The sequence below is a fragment of the Mesoplodon bidens genome (assembly GCF_964165515.1).
Source record: "Mesoplodon bidens genome assembly, chromosome: 4".
NCBI classification, from domain to species: Eukaryota; Metazoa; Chordata; class Mammalia; order Artiodactyla; family Ziphiidae; genus Mesoplodon; species Mesoplodon bidens.
In genome coordinates, this window is record NC_138160.1 from 111,396,694 (window position 1) to 111,419,271 (window position 22,578).

At 36.6% G+C, this 22,578-nt stretch overlaps 1 protein-coding gene across 7 annotated transcripts in view; it reads right to left on the minus strand.

Annotated features, from left to right (window-relative positions):
* RAPGEF6 (Rap guanine nucleotide exchange factor 6) overlaps nucleotides 1–22,578 on the minus strand; it is a gene marked incomplete at its 3' end in the record, with an annotated part of 219,987 nt that overhangs the window by 105,001 nt on the left and 92,408 nt on the right. The window contains exon 1 of one of the 7 annotated variants that reach the window (XM_081232765.1): nucleotides 7,407–7,558. The exons of the other annotated variants lie outside the window; for them this stretch is intronic. Coding sequence (XP_081088891.1) covers nucleotides 7,407–7,460 — 54 coding nt within the window. The 5' untranslated portion in view covers nucleotides 7,461–7,558. Of the gene's footprint in view, nucleotides 1–7,406; nucleotides 7,559–22,578 lie in introns of those variants that run through there. 7 annotated transcript variants of the gene reach the window in all.

Here is a 22,578-nt window from a genome sequence, read left to right on the forward strand (position 1 = left end):
ACCTATCCATGAAGACTAGTGTCAAAGTTTTATTTGGAGGCTGGGAAGGCTAATGGCTTAAATACAGACACAGATTATGAAAGTACATAGTTTCTTGAAGACTATGTATACATGTAAAGGGAAAGAGATGTATTAAGAAGAGGTAGAACGTAATAAAAAATGTTAAGCTAGGTATTTTGAAATTGATTCCTGCAATAGAGAACTACTGTAGGTTTCTGGGAAGGGCAGCGACATAAGATCAACACTGTATGTCTCACACAGGCTTAACCCAGCAAAGTGTGTATTTTGCCAACTCGAAGTACCCTATAGGTCCAGGCAACTTTTTGGGGCAACTGTTTCACATGCAGAGACTCAGATATCCAGGCTGCTTTGGTCTCTTGGCTCTGCCATCTTAACATGAGGCCACTTAAGTAATAGCAGCAGGAGAAAAAACGGCTGGAAGAGACTGCTAAACATTGCCAGCAATCACAGAAATAAAAATTAATACAAATAACTTTTTTCCCCATCAGACTGGCAAAAAGATAATTTCATAATACAAAGTATGGGCAAGGCAATGGAGGAAAACAATACTTTTATAAATTGCTAAAGGGAGTTATGAATTGATACAGCTACTCTGGACAGTGATTTGGGGAGTAGCCACTCTGAGGGAGCAAATGTAAGATTTATTACATTTAAAATATATAAACCTTATGACTCAACAACTCCTCTTTGGGTACCTACCCTAAAGAAGCATACAGGTGTACAAGGGGGAATGTACAAGGACATTCATTATAATGTTTGTAATAGTTTAAAAGATAAACAAGTATCGCAGGGAGAAGAGCTAAATTGTTATATAGCTCATTATGGACTACAATGCAACAGTTCAAGGTATAAAACAGATCTGTATGTTTAAACCTAGATAGTTTTCTCAGATTTACTGACTGAAAAACCAAGTTTCGTGATAAATGTGAAAGATGTGACTCATTTTTTAAAAAAACATAAAAATAATACCACGTATTTTCTGGGTATATAATTATCTAGGTTTGGGGGAAAAAACTTGGAGGAACATACACTAGATAACCAACAGTAGCACTCTATAGTGAAGGTGAAAGATCGGGGCTGGTGGTCCAAAAGGAATTTTAGCTTTATTTGCAATATCTAGCTGAGATGTTATACTTCCATATGGAGAAAGAATCCCCCTATTACTTCTAAAAATAAACTATTTGAAAATTTTCAGAACTGAAAACAAATATATACACATGTATGTGAGGGCAATTTTCTTCCTTCCCATTTAAAAGTGTCCACAAACACTGGAATGTGCTGAAATTCTGTACCTCTTAGCAACTAGGGGTTGCTATATACACAGTATACATTCTGACTTTTTATAATGTTGAAAATATTAAGATCCAAAGATGAATTTTATTAGAATGCCTTGTGAGAACATGACAAATACTGATACACTTGATTTAAACTAGAGCCAACAATGAACATTTACCTTATAAGCACTGGAAACAGAGTAGAAAGTGATATAAAATTACATTAACAACAAAAGCTCCCAACATAAGGAAGCTGAGAAATGAATGGGAAGTGAAAAAGGAGTGCGTTTTAACTTCACTCCTTTGAATGCAGCACTCACACTCTTTATATTCCCATTGTATATTATATACATAAACATAAATATATTGTTATATAATTTATATTTCACTTTTACTACCTAATGAAAGCCTACCATAGTGATGCCTACCCCACATACAACACCTGCTCATTAAGAACAACTGAGTGGGGGACTTCCCTGGCGGCGCAGTGGTTAAGAATCTGCCTGCCAATGCAGGGGACACGGGTTCCAGCCATGGTCTGGGAAGATCCCACTTGCTGTGAAGCAACTAAACCCACGTGCCACAACTACTAAGCCTGAGCTCTAGAGCCCGCTAGCCACATCTACTGAGCCCGTGTGCCACAACTACTGAAGCCCGTGTGCCTAGATCCTGTGCTCCGCAACAAGAGAAGCCATCACAATGAGAAGCCCACGCACCGCAATGAAGAGTAGCCCCGCTGGCCGCAACTAGAGAAAGCCCATGCACAGCAAGAAAGACCCAACGTAGCCAAAAATAAATAAAATAAATTTATTCCCCCAAAAAAGAGAAACTGAGTGAATATCTGACTTCTGAACACTGTCACTCGGAGGGTTTCCACGGATACCTGAACAGATAAAGCCTTAGCACAGACACATTCAGTATTTCAGGGTGAGTAGCATTTCCTAAACTGTATATGCCGGAATACTGTTTCAGAAGACAAAACTCGTGGATATATTGGGGGGAGGGGGTTGACGGCTGAATAAACTAGCAAATAATGCTATACCATATGCCCCCTTAACTCTTTACAACAAGCATAAGCATATTTATGGAGGGTCCAAGAAGTCCCACAAAAAAGAAATCTGTTTCACCCAGCATTTTCATTTTCTTTTTCCCCCAATATTCTTATTAACATCCTGTCAATGTAAGAAATAATGCTTTGGGACAAACCCATCCATCTATCCAAGAAACATTTATAGGACAATTAGTTTGGGGGGGAGCAGTGGCAGAGATCTCCTTCAATCTAAATTGGCATGAATGCAGGCAAGTATAGCATAAGTGTAATATTACACAAATGTTCAAGATTCTAATTCATAGTTAAAAAACTTAGTCTTCAAGAATAACCTGCCAAAACTAAGAATGATAGTAGGGAAATGTATCCTTAAATAAGTTTGCTATCTGAAACTTTTTGCCCCTTATAATTCATAGCCAAGCATTATTTCATTTAAATGAAGGTTACTCAAAGGGCTCTAAAGTATGAAAAATATCTATTATTAACCCTAAAAATAATGTTTAAAAACTACACAATTCCCCAACAGAACAGCATTCCTCAAAGTTCACTATTAAATTCCAAACTGCATTGTTAGAACTTTCTTTTTAAAGCATAGCCACCTGATACAGAGGAACTGTGCCTACCCAGAAGTCACTTATCCATTAACCTTAAAACTATCAAAGAATAAAGATGATTTTTGGGCACATCACAAAGTCTGTAAGTTCCTGTATGCTACTCACAGTAAGACATTTCAGAAACACATACCCATTAACTATATATATAAATAAATTTCTAACAAGCTTGGTGGTCTAATTTCCCAGTTACTCAATAAAGAGCACTTAGTGTATACCTGGTGCTAGTCATAACAGTGATAGATATCATGGGTTTGGGGAGATTTTAAAAAACAATTAAATAATTCAAAAAGATACATGTACCACAATGTTCATTGCAGCACTACTTACAGTAACCAGGACATGGAAGCAACCTAAATGTCCATCAACAGATGAATGGATAAAGAAGATGTGGCACATATATACAACGGAATATTACTCAGCCAGAAAAAGAAATGAAATTGAGTTATTTGTAGTGAGGTGGATGGACCTAGAGTCTGTCATACAGACTAAAGTAAGGCAGAAAGAGAAAAACAAATACCGTATGCTAACGCACATATATGGAATCTAAAAAACCGTACTGATGAACCTAGTGGCAGGGCAGGAATAAAGACGCAGACGTAGAGAATGGGCTTGAGGACGCGGTGGGGTAAGGGGAAGCTGGGATGAAGGAGAGTGTAGCAGTGACATATGTACACTACCAAATGTAAAACGGATGGCTAGTGGGAAGCTGCTGCATAACACAGGGAGATCAGCTTGATGCTTTGTGATGACCTAGAGGGGTGGGATAGGGAGGGTGGGAGGGATGCTCAAGAGGGAGGGCATATGGGGATATATGTATACATATAGCTGATTCACTTTGTGTACAGCAGAAACTAACACCACATTGTAAAGCAATTATACTCCAATAAAGACATAAAAAATTAGAATAAGTAACAAATAAAATAACAAATGCAACTTAGAGAGAAAGATCTCATTCTCACTAGGGGTAGAGAGCAGACTAAATGTACTGAAGAGTCCTGACAAAGACCCAGAATCACAATGTCCAATGTGGTAGCCCTAAGTCACACATGGCTACTGAGCACTTGGAAGTGTGGCTAGTCAAACTGATACATGCTGTAAGTATACAATGCAAATTTGAATTCAGTAAAAACAAACAAAAAAAGGAAATATCTCACTAATACTCTATTTTTATTACATATTTTTAAAACTCTACAGGATATATTATTACATTAATTTCACCTTACAAAGTTTTTTAAAAAAATAAGGCTACCAGAAGGTTTAAAATTACATATGTAATTCACATTGTATTTCTGTTGAACAATATTAGGCCAGAGACTTGAATGAGCATGATGCATTCAGGAAACAGTAAGCAAACCAGTGTAGCTCAGGTAGAGATGTATACTATAGGAAGACACAAGAGATGAAGGGCCAGACATAGCGTTTTGGGATGCTTAGATTCCTTGTCTTAGAAAAGACCTACTAAAGAGTTTTAAGCAAGAAAATGACTATAAGAAATATACCTTTAGAACACATTACTCTGGAAGCATAGAAGATGAAATGGAAGAAAAGCATACATATGGGAGACAGGAAACATTCGTCAAGGCACAAGAAGATAGAGGCCTTATGAAATTAAAAGCAAGCCACCAGAATTATAAAGTACTTTCTAGGGCTAGACAGAGTGACATATCAAAGAAGTGTCAGCTGACAGTGAGAGGGAGGGTTAAAAACAGATCCTAAGGCTCCCAAAGCAGTCTAGAGCCTGTTTAATGGAAACAGTCTAAATTTCCCAAAAGCCCTAAAGGAAACAGCTATAACTAATCATAGCAGCCTTGCATATATACAGCAGCACTGTGCCTGACGCGTGGAAATTGCATTCCTAACTCATTATTTTTCCTGAAAGATGAGGATGGGGGGGGGTGCACTGTTAAATAACTCAATAAATATTAGAGGTTTTTTTTTTTAACTCTAAGACACATATTTCTCCCCACTTTTTAACATTTTTAAAACCACAGAGCAGTGTTCAATCAATATTTGCACTTAACAGTGGGTTTGTTAAAAGTGCAAATAGAATTCTTGAGAAAACAGGAAATCAGTTTAAGAGTGCCTAACAAGTTTGAGGACACATAAGGAAACCAGAGTAGTTGGAGTAGTGTAACAAGGAGGAGTGTAGGGGAAGATGAGGGGAAGAGAGATCACATACTGTCTGGCAAGTCATGGTTAACTTTTACTCTGAAGAAAGAATGTCAAGCAGGAGGAAGTGATCAACTGTGTCAAATGCTGCAGATAGGTAAAGCTAGGGAAGGGTCAAGAAATAACCTATAGATTTAGCTGTGTATAAAAGTGAGAATGGAAGCACTTCCTAGACCAGTGACTGTAGGAGCTACCTAAGGAAGATGGAAGTAAAAGTAGTAATGCCTCCTCCATCTAGTAGACAGTCACTTGGGGCAAGCAACTGTAACAGACCAGATGATGAGCTCTCAAATAAGAATCAATCAAGAAAAGTCAACCCCCTGAAAGAAAACAACAAAAAACTCAACTAAGAAAAATCTGAACTTGAAGAAAGAGCTAAGACAATCAAGAAAAAAGAATAGCATCCACAAAATGAAAACAAGTTATTAAACAAGGGTGGCTGTAAAAAAGCATCACTTAAGAGATTTCAGGTATCAATAACATAATAATTAAATTTAGAAATTTAAAAGGTAAATAGCAGGACAGAAATTAGTCACAAGTGGAGAATTAGTTAATGAGCTAGAATATCAAACTGGGAATGCACAGAGTGAGAATAAAGTATGAAACAAATGTTGAGAGACATTATGGATAGATCTAGAGTTCCAACATATGGAGTGACAAGAGAAAAAAGAGTTGCAGTTTTCAAAAAATAATAAATTTCCCACAAGTGAAGACAAATGGGAATCTTCAGCTTGAGGAAGACTTTCAAGTGCCAAAAAGGGGAAACAAAACAAAACAAAAAATTAGATAATCCATGGTAAAACTTTATGGTATCAAGGATAAAAAATAAAACAAAACAAAGCAAATAATGCTAAAGGGAAAAAGACTTGAGATTTATTATTTTATATACAAATAAGCAAATATTTGAAGGGTAAATATAAAGGAAAGCATTTTGAACATTGTTGCTAGAACTATTTATTTGATCAAGAAAATAAATCAACTCAGAAGTACTGAATCTGAGTAGCAGAATGGGCAAAATACATGAATTAATAAAAATGAGTAAAATGTTTTAGAAAACCAAAAGTAGCAAGTATGAAAACTTAACCACAAGTTTAACGTGTTTAATCACAATCCAGTTAATATTCCATCAATAATAACATGAGAGTTGGGGTAGGTGGGTGGGGGGCGATAGGAGAGATGTACTCTATCATAAACACTTAATTTACATAGTAAAGTACCACTCATGAAATCCTGTTCAGATAATATTTGGTGTCGTTTAATGAAACCTTACAATCTAATCTTTACAATGCTCTTTGCCTCTTCTATACTTGTTAAGTCTTACACTGAAAGTTGGTTACCAGTACCCCAAAAGGCTATTTTTTGTAGGTATTCTGAAGAATAACCCCTATATCTCATTCTTTTGTTTGAATCTTTTTCACCTGGTCTCATCCATTTCCCTTCTATGTGTCATTTTAAACCTCAGTGCCAAGCCTCAGCAATGCATGGGCCCCACAGGTGGCATTTGCACTAAAGAGACCATCCATGACTTACCAGATAATAGTACAAATGAACTGTGTACCTAGGCATCTTTCCATCTCTTTACATTTCAATCAGCTCTTTGCCAAATGGACAGTGAATTTAAATGTCCTTCCAGAAGCTGCCTTTAAGAGAGATATCGAACGAGCTATCTTTCAGATAAAACATTACACCATGATGCTACCATAGTATTTCTTCCTTAGTCACCATCAATAGGACAACCTTTAAACAAAGACATGATTTCGGATCATCCTAAGAGATGCTTCTATTGTGCCTGTCTCTAGTTCAACACAACCATAAAGCAATCTTAACAGTCATTGTTACAATTAAAGTGTTTACTAAATGCTGTATAACACAGACTATAAATTAGACTAACATAGCCAAATACATCAACCCTTTAAGGAAATGAGGAAATACAATACATTCAAGTTAGAGTATGATCACAGAGAAGTACAGAAATAGGCATAAACAAATGATGATTCAGTCTGAAAACAGTATACTTCAAATGCATTGCATTTTAAGTCTACAGATTAATTAAGAAAGTATTTTTCAAATCCTCTTAGAGGTATATTAGAATATTTTAGAGATCCCTTTAAGTTGAAAAACAAAATGGCCATGTGAATGAGTTTAGACTGCTTTGTAGTTCTTATTTTTTTAAAGTTTGGAAAATATAATAGTACAATACAGCTCATTTACAATTCACAATAGGTAGAATTTAAATGTAATAGGTAGATTATATCAATCTCAAAGAAAGTAATTACTTACTTTGGAGGCCCATGGCTGAAGACAGTTGGCATAACAGCGAACAAGAAAAGCCATTTCCTGAGCTGCAAAGGATAGTTTCCTTTTCAAAACAGAGCCACACCGATGAGTATGTTGACAAAATTCTTTTAAGTTTCTTTCTTATAAATCATATACCATTTGCAGTGTAAATTGCAGTGTAAAGACAGCTTCTCCAAATCCCTTTCAAACTGATATCAAGAGCTTTCAATAGCTTAGAATTTAGCCTCTAAATAACTGGAATACTTTTCATAAAAATGTTCACTTTTAACAAGCAAATCACAGTAAATCAAGATGTTTAGATTTCTGGCTCAAAACATACAGACACATCCTTCCTCAGGCACCTGGCACAGACATGCACAGTGGTAACTGAACAGTTAATACTGTATCAATCAAAGCAAATAAGGCAACATGCACCAAATCCGTGTTGCTAGATTCTGAGAAACCTTTCCAAAGACAGCTTTGTCTTTTCTTCAACTTATTTCATTCTGTAGAGTAAGCACTGCAGTAATTCTTCTGCATCAGAAGCAAACCAGAACACTGTATCCTTAAGATGAAAGTTTCTTCTTTATATTGTTAACCACCAGAGGTTTAAAAAAAAAAAAATCAACCATTGAGCAAGTGGTAGTCAGAAGATATATGCTCTAACAGGCTTGTCCTGTAGAATGTTTGAGAATCTCAAAAATTAAAAATTTCTCTTTTCACATGCACTATTTACGGCTCTGCAGCATTGCTCCTTGTTCTAATGCATCAGTAAGATAGTACTGTGGATCTAAGTCTGGCTTTCTGGTTGAAATTTTATATATGATATGGTACAAAAACACTACATCTTCTGCTAAAGCAAGACTGTATGTTAGTGTTTTAATTCCTACTGTCCTTGCCTGTTTCACAGCAGCTCCCTAAGGAGAAGCTCCTATTGATTCTATGCTCTGCAGTAAGATGAAATATCTAATAAGAAGGAAAGAGAGTGGGAGGAGAATAGAGCTAAAAGGATGACATCACCTGTATAGAAAGCCTTCAGAAACTGCATTAGATCAATTGGCTACTGTATCTGCAGATGTAGCCCAAAGAGCAATTTATTGAAAACACACACACACCCTTCCGTGAAACGTGTCAGCAAGCTAAATTCTGTAAGAAAAAAACTGGCTAAAGCATCTCTGTTTCAGTCTTAAAAATCCATTTTGATTTTTAATTCTGTGCATTGATACACAGCTTTATTTGGGAAGCCATATTACTATTCAAATTTAACACAGTATTGTCCTCCCAAGGGAAAATAATTAGCTCTGGTAAGATACTCTTGCATTGCAAATACAGAAGGCAGCCTAGTTCTCAGATGTCACATATGTATTCTGCTTGCAAAACTTCCTATTTATCAAATAACTGTTCTGAAAGGTATAACCTTCAAGACCACTCTAAATTAACATTAAAAATATCAAAACTGGTACTAGGATTTGTATGTAAATAGTACATTTAAATGGAAACAGAATTTCATTTTCCAAAGGAAAAGCTGAAAAAAAAAAATCACAGGCACAAGAGCTGACGTGCGGCATTCACCAACCCCTCTGAGGAAGAATAATCTATGCAATATGGTACTTTCCTACAGCCCAAGGCTAAATTCCTAGAAAGAGACCAGAAGCAAGTAAAACTCGGAAGGAATCAGAAAAGAAAATGATTCAACCTGCTTCCAAATTGAGCTTGAACTAAAAGGAAATATTTTTCTATAAAAATTATAGAAAAAATTTAATTCTTGCCACACCTTCTCCAATCTGAAAACACAATTCCTCTAGTACCCACCCTATTCTTCAAGATTCTGCCACAAGGCATCTAGTGCAGATACTACCACAAAGAGTTTGCACTAAAGGCTGCAATGGTGCCTCCCAATGGCCAAAGTAAGACACAGTTTCCAATGGTAAAATACAGTTAATACCACTCCAGGCAGCAAAATTATGAGAATAACATCAATGAATAAATCAAAATAACTGAACTATCTTGCTTTATTTACCTACCACCATTTTGAGGGAAGAGGTGTGCAACCTAAGAGAAATTATTACCTGAGAGACAGGTGTTATTACAAAGGACTTTACTGTCAAGAGATGAACACCTTGTTACTAGCCAAAAACAAACAAATAAGCAAACAAACAAAGAGTTCTTCAATACACCTGAGCAAACTATAAGTCACTTTCTGAACAACACTATGCTGCCAATCTGAACTACGCTGCTACTTATAAGACTAGAACTGACTTTAGTAAAACTAGGTGTTATTCTAAATAAAGACAAGTCATGCTTTCACAATAAGTGACCATTTATGAATCTGGATTTCCATAAAACTTAAGAATTATTTGTTTTCTAAAAAAATTTCAAAAGAACACACAAAATTTACATTTAAATATAAAACTAAATCTAACAAATAAACATGACTCTAGTTTTCTAACCCTAAAACATGGAAATTATGTACAGGCTGATTTTCAAGCACCAATGTATTTTTTCAACTCAATTAATTTAAATAACCTATGAGTTGGAATTTCAACAAAATGTTAAGTATTTAAGAATAAATTAACTAAAATCTAATTTTAACACTCATTTTTAAAAATAGAAAAATGATAGTAGGCACGTTGTATGTAAATGAAGCCAAACATTTCCTAAAGATAAATTTCTAAAAGATATCCTGTATGCAAACATTAACGTGACGGAAGAACATTTCAGTTTCAATGCAAGACAGTAATTATATTCATGTACAGAACCAACAGGATAAATTACAACCAAATCAAAGGGCACCTTTCCTCCTTTTTATAAATCACGCTGATAGCACACAAAGGACTTCAAGCTGAGCAAGGGAGACAGCCATCTCTTAACTACTTTAAAAAACACTCTGCCCTGTGTATGAAATGCAATCCACTAATACCATATGTTAGAACAACTGTAGTAAACACCAGCTCAATAAAGGAACAACTCTCTTTTCCTTTAGTTTGGCCTGGAAGTGAAGATGACATCATCCTTTTCCTTGTTCTACCAATCATCTCATAGTATCTGCCATTCTAGGCAACTGTACGGTGAGCCTGGCATGAAAAATCTCCCTGTGCAACAATACCATGAAAGAAACAAACAGGCCAAATTCTATATTCAGCATGTGAACCCACCACCACTCTGATGATACACTATACCACACTGTTTCTTCAGTAAGAATGACTTACTCTCAATTACTGAATAAAACTATAAACATCTTTTGAAAAGTCAGTAATTTATCAAATAATTAAAATATATGATTAGGTGAATAAATGATTTTTCACTTCTATTACTTTAAAAATTTTACCATGATCTCATTCCATTACCTCACCAATTCAAATGAAGTAACTGCAGAAAGGGAGAATGCCCTGATCTACACATTGTCTAGGAATCATAACCACAGGATAACCATTTAAGAATACATTTCCCCTGCATATGAAATGTCATGATGCTAAGCCACACTGATGAAATCTTTAGCTTTAAAAAGGTCTTTCAAACTACTACCGAATAAAGCAATCAATGTATGCCTTCGCAAAACTTCAAACCATTATAAAATAGTCTTATAAAAATGTAAATGTTATATAGTTAATAATTAAATTATTTTATATATTCACAATATAAATATTATAAATTATCTTATATATTCATGATATAAATTTTATATATTCATATTATAAATTATTTTATGAACACATTATAAACTGTATAAACTAATATAAAATACATTAACTATATAAACTATTTCTAAACAAAAATACGAAGCAGAACATTTGAAATCATATTGTATAGAAAGCCAAATATGAGGCTCTAATAGTTACTAACCTATAAATATACCTTTTATGTCAATAGGTAACAACACTGAAAAGGAGAAAAAAAAGGTAATCATGGATAAAGGTAAGTTATCAAAGAATTTACACTCTAGACGTTATGAAAAACAAAAAAACCAACATTAACAAAAATCAGGTTTATAGTAATCTCAGGCACAGTCATACACTTTATTCCCCATCTGCACAGTGAAATGTTATAATCACAATGTACAGAAGCCAAACTCAAAGGGAGGTGAGACCAAAGAAAAATTATGTAGTTTTACAAAATAAAACAAACAGGCCACTCATTTCTGTGTTTTTGCTGTAAGCATTTGGCCTTTAAAATATAAACTGTTAAATGTACTGATTTATATAGTAAAAACACTTTATTCCTTTTGGAAAATGAATGAATAAATGACACTACCATAATATATGAGGTAACATACAAGCCCTTTTAAAGGATCACAGTAAGCTTTCCTACTCCCTGCCCCCCTCCTGCCCCTTGCTTAACTTGAACATCTGAAATGAATCTCTGTAGTTACCAGACATGGTTAACTCTAATTACTGGTGCCCCTCAGGAATTCCTGCTTTCAAACTGCATCCTATCTATTTCTCAGTCTTTCTGAAGAAAGCCAGAGTACCAACACTCTCCTCCTATTCTGTAAGAAACAGTGTGCTTCAGCACACTGTCATCTATGTCCACTAAATGACCAGCACCACGCTGTTGAAAACCTTATCAGAGCCACCAGTGGGACACATATGCACTATGAAATATGATCCTTCCTTAGGGAGTGATGGAGGAAGAAAAAGCAAAGAGAAAGAGGGAAGCCTTCATCATCAACTAAGGTGATGTAAGCTTCTATAATTAGAATCAGTGAAACCGAAGCAACAATAAAAAGGCACCACCATGCTTCTACTTTCCACTACACAGTGCAGTTGTAGCAAGCATTTTTCACTCACACACAAACAAAAAAATACACTTTGCATATATAGTAAGCAGTCAAGTATGCTACATACTATATGCAAAGTTAATGTAGTTTTAATATAATGTATTCTTCTCTACAAAAAACAAGATTTGCCCAATAATTAAAATAAATACCTGTATCTATATATAAACATGACCGAAAAAAGAAACCTCACTAAAAAAATTAAACTATTGAGAATACTGTCTCCATCTGTAAATTCCTGGATTATATTAGAGATTACCTTTGTATCCCTTCTCTGATTTTAAACAGTGCATTTTCTAGTACTATAAAAGCTAAATGCCTAGTTACTGAACAGATAACCAATCAAATTAAAAGGCAGTAACAATCAGCATTAATCTGTTTGAAATGTTTGAGTAGTTATTCCCCTTCCAACTGGAATGCTCTCAAAAATCACTGTCTTAGGCCACTGGTATATACATTACTATCAGAGTTGTTTCAAACGATCTTCAAAAGAGCTTTCTGTAAAGTGTTTCACGTATGATAAAAATCTTTCCTATTCTGGTTCCCTGGGCAGATCCATATGAATCAGTGTCACCTTTAAGCGAGGGAGAATCGTCTAAGCGAGGGAGAATCGTCCCAGACAACCAGAGGGCATGCCCCTGCCCTCTTCCCAACACTCCTGAAGCTCACACAGAGTGAATGATAAAAACAATTTTTAAAGATGACTACTTAGAAGTTAGCAGTACTTATGTAGAGCGTTAAAAATAATTTTCATACCTTATGAAAAATAATTTTCACACCCTAGGGATCAATCTTAAGGAAAAAAATCAAAGTCACGTACAGATATATTCATATAAGTTGTAATAGGAGATAAATTGGAAGCTGCATGAGAATACTTTGTTATAATATTAATATTAAAAATAATGTTCAGGGAAAAATTTAACTGCATGAGAAGTAGAAAGGCAGGATAAATAAATATTCAGCATTATCTAAATTAAAAAAGATCTCAATGATTTAATCTAGATACATGCATTTAAAAATCATTAGCTATCTCTGGTTTTGAGGATTACAGCATTTCCTTCTTAATATTCTTCTATATTTTTCTACATTACTATAGGAACATTTTTTTTCCACACACAAAAATTTTTTTAATCTGCTCTAGGCAGGCATTTGTCCTACTTAGATTGTTTACAATTACACCCCTTTGCTTTTTCTCTGTCCATTTTCGGACTCATGACCCTGTAACTAGGTACAAGAACCTTCTATTGAGAATTCTAAATTATTTCCCAGAAGACAAAGGAGAAGAATTCTCCTAGGAGACGCTAGACACACATGAATAAAAGGAGAAAAGTTCTCTTCTGTTTTTAAGGTATAAAGCACAATAAAGAACATATCTGTCCAGAGCACTATGGCTTGTAAATAGGGTGAGAGGACAAGCAATACTGAAAAGCTGCAGATTCTCAGAGGCTGGCCTCCAAATTTCTCAGTAGCAGTCTGATCAACACTCACTGTCTTATACACAAATAAGATTGGCAAAGGTTCCAGATACACAATCTTCTTTACTTTAGAAGTAATAAAAGATTGTTTACTCACTAACCTTTCATTCTACAAGTATTTATCAGACACAAAATATAATTAAAAATAATCAGGATCCATCAAGTGCACAAATAAAGTTCACACTGTTGACGGTTTATCAATCAGTAACTATGACTGTAGCAGTCCAAACTTGAAATTCTGACAATATATGCAACAAGAGTGTGCACACCTCCTCCATTTTGACTTGAATAAATGTTTAAATTATTTGCTTACTGGTGGTCTGCTATGGTCTGAAGGTTTGTGTCCCCCCCACCACCCCCAAAATTCCTATGTTAAAATCTAAACTGCAAAATGATGGTATTAGGAGGTGGGGCCTTTGGGAGGTGATTAGGTCATGAGGGCTCTGGTACTGGGATTAAAATGCCCATATAAAAAATGCCCCAGAGAGCTTCCTAGCCCTGTTCTATCATGTGGACACAGCAGGGGGTCGGCAGTCCACAGTTAAAAGGGACTTGGTAGCTAGTTCAACTCCCCCACATGATGCAGGGACTGAGGGTCTTAAATATTCCTTAACATTGCAAATTAGCACTTGAAATAGAAAAGGAACGCGTATCATCTGATTCCTAGTTTAATGTCTACTCTATCACATCAAACTGAGGAATCTGGCTCTTATAAACCTGCCCGTATCAAGGATTTAACTTATTTGCACCTAGTTTCTTTGGAAGTCCAAATGGGTTGTCCTGAGACAAATGTTGAGATGCTGCTATGAAGGTCTGTGTTCCTGCCAAATTCGTATGTTGAAATTCTAATCCCCAAGGTGATTAGAAGGTGGGGCCTATGGAAGGTGATCAGGTCATAAGGAAGGAGCTCTCATGACTGGGATTAGTGCCCTTATAAAAGAGGCTCCACAGAGCTCCCTAGTCCTTTCCACCATGTGAGCAGACAGCAAGAGGTAAGCAGTCTACAATCCAGAAGAGGGCCTTTACCAGAACCTGAGGCATGCTGGCTGCTGGTACCATGATCTTGGCCTTCTAGACTACAGAACTGTGAGAAATAAAAGTTCTGTTGTTTATAAGCCACTTGGTCTGTGGTACTTTGTTAGAGCAGCCTGAACGGACTAAGATATGACCCATGAGGTGATTTCGGCAACCACACTTGAATTCTTACTCAGCTATACAGACAAACGTCTTAATCTCTCTCTGTACGTGCTAAATCCAAACAAAACATGGAGTACTGGAGGAGAGCAGGGAACATAAGGCACAATCACAGAAGAAGCAAAGAGAAAGAGATGCCTGTTGCATTAGTAATTTGTGAGCCTAAAATGAAACAGTAGATTCTAGAGTGTCACACCATGCTTACCACCTGCCATACTATGCCAGAACAATGAACTGTGTAGGAAGAATACATGTAAAGAAGGGTGAGCAAAAGGAAGCCCTCCAAATTTAAAATCATGACCCATGATGCTGCCATGGAAATCCCTCTTTCCCGGTGTCCCTTGGGAAGAGTTGGCTGGCTCCACTTCTGTGCAGGTGCTATGATGGAGAAAAAGAGGAAGAAGGGTAGTAGATTATCCTGTGCTTGAGAATGTAAAAAGCACCATAGGTGACGTAAGGAACAAGAAAAAAAAATTAAGATTTAGTCTACTGAGGAATGTGGGATCTAATTAAGAGCCAATAACAGCACATCAAACACCCAGACTGTTTGTTGTTCAAAAATATAGCAGAAGGGGCTTCCCTGGTGGCGCAGTGGTTAAGAATCTGCCTGCCAATGCAGGGGACACGGGTTCGAGCCCTGGTCTGGGAAGATCCCACATGCCACGGAGCAACTGGGCCCGTGAGCCACAACTACTGAGCCTGTACGTCTGGAGCCTGTGCTCTGCAACAAGAGAGGCCGCGACAGTGAGAGGCCCATGCACTGTGATGAAGAGCGGCCCCCACACCGCGATGAAGAGTGGCCCCCGCTTGCCACAACTAGAGAAAGCCCTCGCACAGAAACGAAGACCCAACACAGCCAAAAATAAATAAATAAATTTATTTAAAAATATATATATAGCAGAAGAAGAAAGAAGAAATCAATGAGAAGAACTATAATTTCATAACTGAAGTATCCAAACACCAACAATATTTTTTAAACCTTTAAAGAATGTCCAGATTTATATTTGGATCAATAATGTTTCTATAAAATGACCAAGAATGAATGTTGTCTGATAATCTAGAGATGCATTTCAAGTTAAATAAAGGCATACTTGTTGCCTGACCTTTGTAAAACCAAAACACTTCCCCCTTACTGGTCCTGGCTTATTTTTACCATTTAACCTTACGTATATACCAATATTAAAAATTCAGCTCACTACATATGAAAAATGTTCACCATTGTAGGCTATTTAAAACACAAGTCAACTTTCTATAAAAAATACAGACATTTAAGAAATTCTTAAGTAAACTTCTAATTTTGTTTTCTGCTATCTTCAGAACAGAGCATGATTATATGAGCACACTGCATGTAAGTATGTGTGACATCTTATGGGACCAATGAGAAGAGCACTCTACAAACAGGAAGTGTTAGGGGAGGCTTCTCCAAAGAGTTCATGGATGAATGGACTCTTAGGAATTCAGCAGGACTTTGTCAGGAGGACATGACAGGAGACCATTCTGGATAAAAGGAGCAAATAGCAAGTTAAGATTCAAACTGAATCATCAAAGGACAGAATTATATTAGGTAACGAAGCCTGCAAGAACCTTCCAGGGAGAGAGAAGAACCAAAGGAAGGGACAACCAACAAAATTATGGGGCCAGAAGGGTGAACAGGTAGACTGGGGCCAGATGACAAAGGGATTTATATATCATGTAATCTCAATACTTTAAAAACTAAATATTTCTGAGCTGTATTTCTAAGATAATTTATTTATAAATTAATACATGTACTACCAGTAAAAGTATTTTGTGTTCATTACGAAATACACACAAAAATCCACAGAAACTTAAAAAGATAACAGTACATATAAACTATACTATTTTCTTCCCATGCCTTGTAGACTGTTTGCAAACTACATTTTAAGACACCTGAGCTAAACTACTGACCTTGCTAATTACTAAAAGAAAGAAGGTCTTCAAGGCAATAATTCCAAAACCAGTCATCAGTTTCTGGAAGACATCTCCTGTCATTTAACTGGCTTCTAGTCACTTATTATTATATATAGTAAAGCAACTCATTCAGTGACTTTCATATACATTTTATAACCACTCTTATCTTGTAGGGTTGAACAAAGAAACTGCTTTGTTTAAAGTGAGCCATTGTGAGTATAGGCTACAAGAAAATTGGGAAGGGCATAGTTGGCTGATTGTTGCCTGCTTGATTTTATCATTCCTACCTTTATTCTCCCTTTGTCTGATTCTTTAGCTTACATTTTTCAATTATCTTAACATATACACATATTGTGGTAAACACGTTTTAATAACCAGAAATAGATAAATAATAAAATTATTTTGTTAGCAAGAGGAACAAAGGTTTTTTTTGAGTATTTTCAATAACAACAACAGGAACAGAAGCTGCTGACATTACTGGATGTTTTTTCAAGGCACCAAACACCGAGCAGAGCCTTTTATATATATAAAACAAACTTAGAAATGTCACACAACTTGCCCAAAGTTACACAAGAACCTAAACAAGCTTATAAAAAAACAGGCACTCTATCTTCTTTAACAGGCAATACGCTCTGAGGATAAACGGATGATGGTTCACATTTTCAAGGCATGTACACTCTGATGAGAGAGACAGACATTTGAATAAAAAATTACAATGTAATATAACGAATAGTCACAGGTATATGCATGGGATATTACAGGAATGTAGAGATGTGTACCTAACCCTACCAAGAAAAAATCATAGATTCCTCCCATGAGTTGATGTAAATTATTTAAATTAACATTTTTAATTTTAAATTAAAATCCTTAAGTCATACCAGCCACATTTTAAGTGCTCAGTAGCCACGTGTGCCTGGTTACTATCATTTGGAAACCACAGACATAAAACATTTCCATCACTGTAGCAAGTTCTATTGGACGGAACTGGTTTCGACTATATGCCAGATAAATATGCTAGATCATCAGAATTTCTGATAGGTGGTGTTTGGCAATGAAAAGATTTAAGAGCATAAAAGAAGTAACACTGGGCTTCCCTGGTGGCGCAGTGCTTGAGAGTCCGCCTGCCAATGCGCGGGACACGGGTTCGTGCCACGGTCCGGGAGGATCCCACATGCCGTGGAGCGGCTGGGCCCGTGAGCCATGGCCGCTGAGCCTGCACGTCCGGAGCCTGTGCTCCGCAACGGGAGAGGCCACAGCAGTGAGAGGCCCGCATGCCACACACACACACACAAAAAAAGAAGTAACATTGTTAAAAGATTCTTTTAGGACTGACAGAAGTAAAATGAATGAATTAGCTGGAGGCAACGGATAGGGGAAGATGTAAGGAATAAGATGTAAGGAAAAGGAGTAGAGACATCAGAGAGAAGAGAAACACAAATCTTAAAATCAAATAAAATGATTAAGCAGATATTTTTAAATGTAGAGATCATATAACACTTTTCAATTAAAAATATTCTCCAAAGTTCTTAAAATGAAAAAATATTGCTTTTACAATGAAAGCTGGCTGGGAGTGTGGGAGATGCTATTACAACATTTCTAAAAAGAATGGCAGTGAACACTAAGGAAATGACGTGGGGAAATTGAGAGGAGGGCACAAACATTTGAGTGGAAGACTCTATAGATATCATTAACTGATTAGACCTTGACTGTGCACACATGTTCTATCAGCAACCATCATGGAAGACAGGCAGACGCAATATTACCATCCTCAATTTTTAGAGGTAAAGCAACCAAAGCACTGATTGTTTAGGTGAAATATCCCAGTCACAGAGTAAGTGAAGGAAGGATTTAGACAGATGGCTCATCTAAATACTAGACTATTTTTACTTGGCTTAATTACCCATCCTATTCACTGAATATTGCTCCCTATCACCTTTATGCTATTTTGAAATATCAAATACATCTTCCCCAAAGATCAAAACTCTGAAATCACAGAGAATATTCAAAGACATTTAAATCTGTTGCCAGCTCTGAGAGCAATACCCAAAGGAGTTTCAAGAATGTTATTACTGTTATACAGTAGAACTGCTCTTTTTAACAATTAAAAAAAAAACTTTCACATTGAGACTGTGGTTCTCATCTTTATACAAAGCAATGTATATGACAAAACTATGAAAATATTTGATAAGAATAAATCATTTTTTTCAATCGTTCTAGGCATTCACTTAGAAAGTAACTGAAAAACATGCAAAGATTTTAATGTTCACAAAATCTTGATGTACAGGTTTGGATTAATAATAATTAAGATAAAGAAAATTACATTTATGAAATATTTTGTACATCTTTAAGAATTTTTTGACTTTCAGCATTCTAGCAAGAAAAAGTTGATGATGGGTTCCAAATGAAAAAAGAAAATGTCAGATTTCCACTGCTATCTAAAGTAATGATTCTCCTGATCTCTCTGAACTGCTGACAGTAAAATGAGGGACTTGCCTGGTGGCACAGTGGTTAAGAATCTGCCTGCCAATGCAGGAGACATGGGTTCGAGCCCTGGTCCGGGAAGATCCTACATGCCGCGGAGCAACTAAGCCCGTGCACCACAACTACTGACCTTGTGCTCTAGAGCCCATGAGCCACAACTACTGAAGCCCGCATGCCTAGAGCCCGTGCTCCGCAACAAGAGAAACCACCGCAAGGAGAAGCCCGCGTACTGCAACAAAGAGTAGCCCCTGCTCACAGCAACTAGAGAAAGCCCGCGTACAGTAATGAAGACCCAATGCAGCCAAAAATAAACAAAAACAAAAACAAAACAAGACAGTAGAATGAAAGAAATAAAGATCCTTATAGTAGTCATAAAACCAATTATCTACTGCATGTTTTCACAAGTACTACTTAAGATTTTTGCTACTAGAACTTATACCCATCCTTCTCTAACTATTCCAAAACAGAAGAGGAAGGAACATGCCCAAATTCACTGTATTAAGCCACCGTCATGCTGATTCAAAACCAGATACAGACGCCATAAAAAAAGAAAATTACAGGCCAATATCTTTGATGAATACAAATGTAAAAATCCTCAACAAAATATTAGCAAATCAAATCCAAAAATACATAAAAAGGATCATACACAACGATCAAGTTGGATTCATTCCAGGGTTTCAAGGATGATTCAATACACACAAATCAATCAATGTGATACACCACATTAAAAAAAGGAGAGACAGAAACCACATGATCATCTCAATTGATGCAGAAAAAGCATTTGACGGGCTTCCTTGGTGGCGCAGTGGTTGGGAGTCCGCCTGCCGATGCAGGGGACACGGGTTCGTGCCCCGGTCTGGGAAGATCCCACATGCCATGTAGCGGCTGGGCCCGTGAGCCATGGCTGCTGAGCCTGCGCGTCCGGAGCCTGTGTTCTGCAACGGGAGAGGCCACAACTGTGAGAGGCCCGTGTACCGCAAAAAAAAAAAAAAAAAAAAAAGCATTTGACAAAATTCAACATCCATTCATGAAAAAACTCACCAAAGTGGGTACAGATGGAATATATCAACATAATAAAAGCCATTTACAACAAACCCACAGACAACATCATACTCAACGGTGAAGAGCTGAAAGCCTTCCCACTAAATTCAGGAATAAGACAAGGATGCCCATTCACCCCTTCTCGTCAACATACTACTGGAAGTCCTAGCCACAGCAATGAGACAAGAAAAAGAAATAAAACGTATCCAAATTGGAAGGAAAGAGGTAAAACAGTCACTATTTGCCGATGACATGATACTCTCTATAAAGAACCCTGAACTCTCCACACACAAACCCTATTATAACTAATAAATGAATTCGGCAAGGTAGCTGGATACAAGATTAATATACAGAAATTTGTTGCATTTCTTTATGCTAATAATGAAATATCAGAAACTTAAAAAAAAATCCTGTTTAAAGTCGTGTCAAAAAAAGTAAAATACTTAAGACTTAACCAAGGAGGTGAAAGACATATACACTGAAAACTATACAACACTGACAAAGGAAACTGAAGATGATACAAAGAAATGGAAAGATATCCCGTGCTCTTAGATTGGAAGAACTAAAACTGTTAAAATGGCCATACTATCCAAAGCAATCTACAGATTTAATGCAATCCCTATCAAAATACCTATGACATTTTTCACAGAACTAGAACAAATAATCCTAAAATTTATATGGAAACAAAGAAGATGCAAAATGACAAAGCAATCCTGAGGAAAAAGAACAAAGCTGGAGGCATAACCCTTCCAGACTTCAGACTATACTACAAAGCTGTAGTAATAAAAACAGCATGGTGTTGGCACAAAAAGAGACATATAGATCAATGGAACAGAACTGAGTACCCAGAAATAAACCCACACAACTATGGTCAATTAATCTACAATAAAGGAGGCAAGAATATACAATGGAGAAAAGACAGTCTCTTCAGCAAGAGGTGAAGAGAAAAGCTGGATAGCTACAAGTATATCAGTGAAATCAGAACATTCCCTCACATCATATGCAAAAACTAACTCAAAATGGTTTAAAGACCTTGTAAGACATGACACCATGAAACTCCCAGAAGAGAATATAGGCAGAACATTCTGTGACATAATCATAGCAATATTCACTTAGATCAAACTCCAAAGGCAAAAGAAATAAAAGCAAAAATAAACAAATGAAACCTAATTAAACACAAAAGCTTTTGCACAGCAAAGGAAGCCATCAACAAAACAAAAAGACAATTTACGGAATGGGAGAAAAATATCTGCAAATGATGTGACCAACAAGGGGTTAATGTCCAAAATATACAAACAGCTCATACAACTCAGTATGGAAAAAAAAAAAATCAAAACATGGGCAGAAAACCTAAACAGATATTTCTCCAAACAAGACATACAGATGGCCAACAGGCACATGAAAAGGTGCTCAACATTGCTGATTATTAGAGAAACGCAAATCAAAACTACAATGAAGGGCTTCCCTGGTGGCGCAGCGGTTAAGAATCCGCCTGTCAATGCAGGGGACACAGGTTTGTGCCCTGGTCCGGGAAGATCCCACATGCCACAGAGCAATTAAGCCCATGTGCCACAACTACTGAGCCTGTGCTCTAGAGCAGGCAAGCCACAACTACTGAGCTCGTGTGCTCCAACTACAGAAGCCCAAGCGCCCAGGGCCAGTACTCCACAAGAGAAGCCAGCACAATGAGAAGCCCGCGCACCACAGCAAAGGGTAGCTCCCACTTGCTGCAACTAGAGAAAGCCCACATGCAGCAACAAAGACCCAACACAGCCAAAAAAAAAAATAAAGAAAGAAAGAAATAGAAGAAGAAAAAAAAGAAAAACTACAATGAAGTATCACCTCACACCAGTCAGAATGGCTATTCTGAACAAGTCTACAAATAATAAATGCTGGAAAGGGTGTAGAGAAAAGGGAACCCTAGTACTCAGTTGGTGGGAATGTAAATTGGTGCAGCCACTATGGAAAACAATATGGAGGTTCCTTAAAAAACTAAAAATAGAGCTACCATATGATCCTGAAATCCCACTCCTGGGCATATATCTAGAAAGGACAAAAACTCTAATTTTAAAAGATATATGCACCCTAATGTTCATAGCAGCACTACTTACAAGAGCCAAGACATGGAAACAACCCAAGTAGCCATCAACAGATGACTGGTTAAGAAGATGTGAGATAGATAGATATAAAAAGAGAATATTACTCAGTCATAAAAAGGAATGAAGTATTGCTATTTGCAGCAACAGGGATGGACCTATAGAATATTATACTGAGTGAAGTA